Raw genomic sequence first — 7,208 nt, 5'->3', positions numbered from 1 at the left:
GGAATGTTTCCAGAGATATCACATGCACAAGCACTTCTAGGAGCTCTGGTAAGTGTTCTCCAAAAATTTCAGTTCATAAAATTAATTAGGAGATTTTATATTAATTTTTAAAGTGAACAGTGCACAAGTTAGGGTAGTAGGTTTAAAAACGCCGGTCCCCAGGGTGATTTAAATGTTAAACCACCGGTCCGCAATGTGTTAACAGAGTGGACATTTAAGCCTGAGAGGGGTAACATGGATTCCAGAGTCATAAATGTGGGGCACCAACACCACCCCAAATGCCATTAAAAATATATGAATATATGAGGGTTGGAGCGTTAATAGTGGCAACAATGCTGTAGAGATGCCATGCAATGGAACCAAATAATGTCGCTTATACCACACATTAGTTACATACCTACCTTACCTCAGTGCAAATGGACTCTCCCTTCCCACATCATGTGCATGCGCAGTGATGAGATGAACAGAGCCTCATGTTAGCTGGTGGTCTAACATATTGTTGTCACGATGTTTCCGAAACAGGAACAGCGCAGTTGGATAAAGATTGAATGTGCCAGAGGCCGTACAGCATGACAGTGTCATAAAGGTCTTCAAGAGGCTTGCGGGGAATCTGCATTGCCTTAGAGAACAGCGGCAAGGTGGGTAAAAGCCTTCGACGAGGGACGCCAAAATGTGGCAGACATGTGTCGGCCAGGTCGTCCTAGTGTTAGTGAAAAAGAAGTGTATGCTCTTTTCGGCTTACTGGAGAGTGCTCAACGCCAAACGTTTCGTGAGCTGGCCCAAGAGACAGGATTCGTGCATACGACTGTGCTTCACATTCTGAAGGAACGCCTGGGCATGAGAAAAATTGCATCACAATGGGTTTCACATGATTTGACGGAAATGCAGAAATGGCAAGCTGTGGCCGATTTGTTCAATCGATGGGGCTGGCAAGTGCTGTACCATCCACCATACTACCATACTTAAGCCCTTGTGACTTTGACTTGATTCCTAAGATGAAGGAACCACTTCATGGCATTCACTTCAGAACTGTCCCAGAGATTCTTCAGACAGCAGACCGCTCCATTCGAACTATCAACACAACAGGCGCTGCTAAAGGTATCCTTGCTGGCAACCGGTTGTACACAATGCTGGTGACTACATTGAGGGACAGTAAAACTTCGAAACATGCATCTATTTTGTATCAGTTGTAAATAAATAGTTGCCACTATTAAAATTCCAACCCTTGTATTTAGCTTGTTCTATATCAATCACTAGTCATACTTTCTCTACAACAATATTAAATGAAAATAATTTCCACACAAAATTCTTGTATCCCTTGTAAACATCAAGAATCATAATTTGGTTATATCACAATAAAAAAATATGTCTATGTAGTCCACCCATGAAATCAGGTAATGTTGACCTTCGCCAGAAAAAGGGCTGTGCATCCCTATTTTATATGAAAGAGGAAGTTTTCGGATATACGTTAGTGCATTCAGATTGTTGAACAATCTTCACAAACTCTGTATTCCCTGCTACTGTCTTCACCATCAAGCAATACCACATTTTGCTCATGCTGAAAGGCAATATTCTCAAACAATATCCAGCGTCAATGCTAATAAAATTTATCACGAAGGTTATGTGGAGATCATCATAAAACAGTTCTGCAGCAACAAAGAGACCAAGAATAACCGCATTAAACCACTTGTTCAGCCCAGTCTTATGACATAATACAGACTGAGTCAAAGTCCTACGGCCAAACTTTAGACGTTACTGAACAGGTGACTTGGAGCAAAGAACATAAACAAAGTTACCTTGATTTCTCTCCAGTTCAGACTTCTAACCTTGATTTTTATTATCTTTCTCACAGAGTTTTTTTTCCGTGTGTGTGTGTGTGTGTGTGTTGGACCCTTCACAATGTCAAGAGCTGGAACTTAATTTTTTTTATGGGGATGCATAGAGAAAATATTTAAAGACCACAATGATGTGACTGAACACATCCTGGCAGCTACAACAGGTATCAGGGACCAACCCAGACAACTGGTTCACATCAAGTAGTCCAATGGACACCAATGGGAAGTGTGTATGCAAGCTGGAAGAGGCAATTCTGTCGACTCCTTGTGAAGAAACGCACAGAAGTGTATGGGAGTCCCCATTACATCTGTGATAAATGTAATGTAAAATTTAAAATCAAAAGAATTAATAAGTATGGAATATTTTCTTTTCATTCATTATAATTAAAAATAATATATAAAGACCTTAAATATAAATAATTTATTGTGTACATGAAAGGGCAGTATGAAAGGTGGAAAGTCACAACTCAACAAAAAGTTTATTTACATTTTGTTCCAAATTCTCTCTCCAAACATCTCCTAAAGACTGGCCATAGAAAGTGGGAAAGAACAAGGCTTTAAATCATATATTTTATTATTTCACTTATGGCAAACATTTCATGTAAGTAACTGTGCCCCTATGCTTAATTAAGCTCCATGCCATTAAAAATATGGGGGTGAAGGTATAGTATAGTCCTCTTAACCTCAACATTACACACACATGAGCAGTCAGCTGCATGCTCCAGCTGCTTTACACCAGGGGAAGAGCCCCAAATACCCAGCGAACAGGTGGATGGATGGTCCTGGAGGATGCAGAGAAAAGTCTCTGACTCCTCAGGAATTTAACCCTAATTACTTGGCCATAAAGCCTACATCAACTGCTATACTGAATGAACTTCATTTACCTATACACTGCAGTTTATTTTAAGTCTGTACTTAAATGCACTTAGCCAATCACAGTGGACGTGCAGTCTAAGCCATGTAACGTCTTCACTTGCTTGAACACTGGGACCGTGGGTTTGAATCCCACTCAATGCATGGATGTTTTTCTGCAAATATTCTGTGTTTGCATTGTCCTACCAACTGTCTAGAATTAAGAAAATGAAATGAAACAAAGCATTTCACAGATGCCCTATGCTCCAAGTGGAAGCTACAGGAGTAAAGAGAGATGCATAGATGGAAATAAATTTTAACATGGAATCATTACCAAACAAATTTGTGCACCCTGCTGTATTCCCAAAATGTGTTCTGTGACATGAGAGAAACCACATTATGGAATTATATTTACTTTCATTAGGACCGTTAAGCAGTTAAAATGTTAGTCAATAATATATTCAAAATTAATAACATGACCAATTAATAATCAAGTTAAAGGTTAATAATAGCCCACTTGGTCTCAAAAAATGCAACACAAATCATTAGTAAACTAATAATAAACATGAAATTTACAAATCAGGCAACAAAGAACCAAATAAGCAGCAAGAAACTTTGTATTGTAATAAATAACAAAAAACAATAAACATAATAAATGCATATAATACTTTTAAGTTAGCTTTTCATTCTGAGTACTGAATGATAACAGTTGTACAATCATGCACTTTGACTAGCTAATAAATAAAATATGTGAACATTTCATAACTGATCAACTAAAAAGGCAACTAAACTACAATTATTATGGCAGCTCCCATTTTATTACTGCATTTAAGCTATTTTTTTTAATCAGTTATCTTACAGCCATTAATCAGGACTCTTCCCTACCTCTAGCAGAAATTTGTAAAATCATTTTAATACATCTGAGTGCCTCCAGAAAGCATGTGTTCTTTGTGACATCAGAGACAGTAACCACTGTATATTAAACAACTTTCTGATGGCAGGTGAATCCATCATAACCATCAAATTTGATGCATAACAATTTCTCTATAAATTCACTATCTGGTGTGTGTTTTGGTTTGACAGCCATCTTCACTGCCTAGTGCATCAGATAATGCTTATGTGTGGACACATGGATGCCTTACAACAATATTATACATACAAATTTAATAACAGGACAAAATATAAATTAATAACTACGAATAAAAACAACATAATTTACTTTCTGAACTTACAATGAACAAAAGGTAAACTTCACATAGAAGAGGAGTACATGATATTGTCAGATGTTACTGACACAACACAGGGTTGTGATTGACAATTAAAGTTACTGAACAAGTGGTGTTAACTACAAATAATTATAACACCTTCACTGATATACATACTCTATAAATCACTACTGCATACATTCACTATGTCTTCAACAGCCATTGCTTGGTAATGGCATCTAACAGTGCAACCCAAGACTCAAGCTGACTCTGACCTACAGCTTCCAACCAGTGACCTCTGACCCATGACTGGACTATTGACTGACTACTGACTGACTGGCTGACTGCTAAACTGCTGCTGGTCCTTGCCAGCACAGTGATTCTTGGCTCTGTGTCCAACAGGACCCATGACCTAATTTTGCTAACAGCTCTAGGAGCCTTCAAAAGTGTCTCCCAGAGCTGTTGGACAGTAACTATTAATTAAGCGGGTGTCCTTGTTATATAACATCAGCACTGGCTGCACAGAAAACATTGCTTCCAAGAATTCTTCTACCCTTGAGCGACATGTTAAGTGGGCTTTTGCCTAGTGACAACCCTGTATTGTTAACAGGGAGAGTGTTTTGGTTGGTGCAAAAACGTGTTTACAAGTCACTGCCTAACAACAGACGACTTTCCTTGTTAAACTATTCCAGCCTTTGGCCATCATATTACAATATATGACTAACCACGGATGCCATAATGGTTACAAACTATGATCGAAGTAGCACTGAAGATAGCTGATCAAGTCAAAATAAGTCCATAAGTCAATTTACAAAGAAACTGTGAAAAATGAAGATGGTGAATGATTACAAGATACTGCATGGTCTAAGGTTTACTCATAAGAGATGGCTGTAACTGCAGCAAATGCACAAATAGCTAGAACTGCAGTCAGCATTCATGTAAATGTAAGCAATACTCACCGTCTCACAAATATTCATGTTACAGCAGTTCTCAATTGTGATTTCACACTGGTCTTGAGGCAAAGGGGGACAACTGGTTAGTGGTGTCACGTTCTTGTTGACAATGATCCGTTTCCTGATTCGAGGCCTCTTGCGAAGGACACACACCTTCCTGAGCAATACGGCCACTGCAACCAATTGCAGTGAACACACACATCCCAGTGTAGCTAATATCCAACGACTGACAGTGTGGGCATGCGTGCATGACTGAGCCAGCTCTCCACTCAAGCCAGAGTTGATACTTGGCAATGAACTGTTGTCCAGCGGCTGCACCTCATACTGACCTGCACCCACTTCTGAAGGACACCTGTATGAAACATTATGTCGTATCAGAGTGGAATGTTGGGTTGGATACATATTTATGGGTAGGTCCAACAACACAATATATAATATCAATTACATATTTTGATGAGATACATGTTTTGGTTGTAAAGGCCATCTTCACGCATTTTGTATATTTATTATCAACTCTGTACTAAATAATGTACATTGGCTAACGTTACTGGTGTCAGATTTTTTGTGTGCACTAGCATGGAATTAACTGTATCATAGAATGGGGTCCAGGGCATTTGTTAAATGTGATATTAATATAAACTGCAAAATAAAGCACAATATAATGTACAGGTAACAGAAGTTGTGAATTAAGATGCTAGCACTGATGCAAATAATTTTATGTTGAATGCTGTGTTCGGTAGAAAAATTTCTAGTATGTATACCACATGTCATGAGTTAGTGCACATATACATATGCACAGCTATGATCTGTTATGGTTATTACCATCAACACAACAATAAAATATCTTTGGGTGAAAACAAAAATGGATCTTGAAATGTCTTACTTACTAAATATAAGCATGAATTTGTTGCTACATGTTTCAACCTATGATTTAGGTCAACATCAGGCATTTTCTATGATTTATAACCTAAGTTATTAAAGTTAGCTGTCCCAATATGGATCCATATTGTGCAACTAGCGTTTGCTGTTGGAGGCAAATACGAGGGGCGTTCAAGTTCTAAGGTCTCCAATTTTTTTTTCTCAGGACTGGGAGCAGATAGACAAATGCGGTTTACTTTAATATACGTGTGCACTCTTTGTGAACGCGTGACAGAGATGACAGCACTGTATGGCACACAGAACTCTAGTGGTGGCCGCAAGCGTGAGGAGTGTTTTTAATACTTAAAATGGCAACGTTTTCATTACAAGAATTACAATCATTCGTTTTCTCCACTTGCGTGGTGCGACACCCATTGAAATTCATCGCCAGTTGAGTGAGACGTGTGGTGATGGTGTCATGAATGTGAAAAATGTGCGTTCGTGGGTGCGACAGTTCAAAGAAGGCCGAACTTCATGTGACAATGAACCAAAACAATCTCGGAATCACACCAGCCGGTCAGACAACATGGTCGAGCAAGTTGAGAAAGTTGTTTTGGAGGATCACCGATTGAGTGTGGAAAACATTGCCTCCAAAGTTGGCATTTCTGTGGGATTTGTGCACACAATCCTGCATGAAGACCTGCGAATGTGGAAAGTGTCCTCCAGGTGGGTGCCACGAATGCTGGCGGACGACCACACGGCTGCGCGCATAGCAATTTGCCAGGTGATGTTGACACGTGATGAAGGCATGAATGGGACTTTCTTTTCATCAATTGTGACAATGGATGAGACATGGATGCCGTTTTTTCAATCCTGAAACGAAGCGCCAGTCAGCTCAATGGAAGCGCACAGACTCACCGCCACCAAACAATTTCGGGTAAGCGCCAGTGCTGGAAAAATGATGGTGGCCGTGTTTCGGGAGAGCGATGGCATAATCCTTACTCATTGTGTTCCAAAGGGCACTACGGTGACAGGTGCATCTTACCAAGATGTTTTGAAGAACATGCTCCATCCAGCACTGCGAGAAAAACGGCCAGAAAAGACTGCACGTGTGCTCTTTCACCAGGACAATGCACCAGCGCATTGGGCATATGCGATGCAGCAGTTTCTTCGTGAAAACAACCTTGAAGTGGTTGGTCATGCTCCCTACTCACCTGACCTGGCTCCTAGCGATTTTTGGCTTTTCCCAACGATGAAAGACACTCTCCGTGGTCGCACATTCACCAGTCATGCCACTATTGCATCAGCGATTTTCCAGTGGTCAAAACAGACTCCTACAGAGGCGTTCGCAGCGGCCATGGAATCATGGCGTGGACGTTGTGAAAAATGTGTACGGCTGCAGGGAGACTAGGTTGAAAAGTGACAGACGTTTCAAATTTTTTGTATGATTATTCTGTGAGAAAAAAAATCGGAGACCTTAGAACTTGAACAGACAACGTACTTAT

At 39.9% G+C, this 7,208-nt stretch overlaps 1 protein-coding gene across 4 annotated transcripts in view; it reads right to left on the bottom strand.

Annotated features, from left to right (window-relative positions):
• The window catches only part of LOC111866674 (protein cueball), a 97,417-nt gene that overhangs the window by 13,914 nt on the left and 76,295 nt on the right, over window positions 1-7,208 (bottom strand). For all 4 annotated transcript variants that reach the window (XM_023855852.2, XM_023855854.2, XM_023855855.2 and 1 more), the window contains exon 6: window positions 4,852-5,197. In XM_023855852.2, the coding sequence (XP_023711620.1) occupies window positions 4,852-5,197 (346 nt within the window). The remainder of the gene's footprint in view (window positions 1-4,851; window positions 5,198-7,208) is intronic.

Source organism: Cryptotermes secundus, unplaced genomic scaffold, assembly GCF_002891405.2.
Source record: "Cryptotermes secundus unplaced genomic scaffold, Csec_1.0 scaffold54, whole genome shotgun sequence".
Classification (NCBI taxonomy): domain Eukaryota; kingdom Metazoa; phylum Arthropoda; class Insecta; order Blattodea; family Kalotermitidae; genus Cryptotermes; species Cryptotermes secundus.
This window is presented reverse-complemented; position numbering and strand designations above follow the sequence as displayed.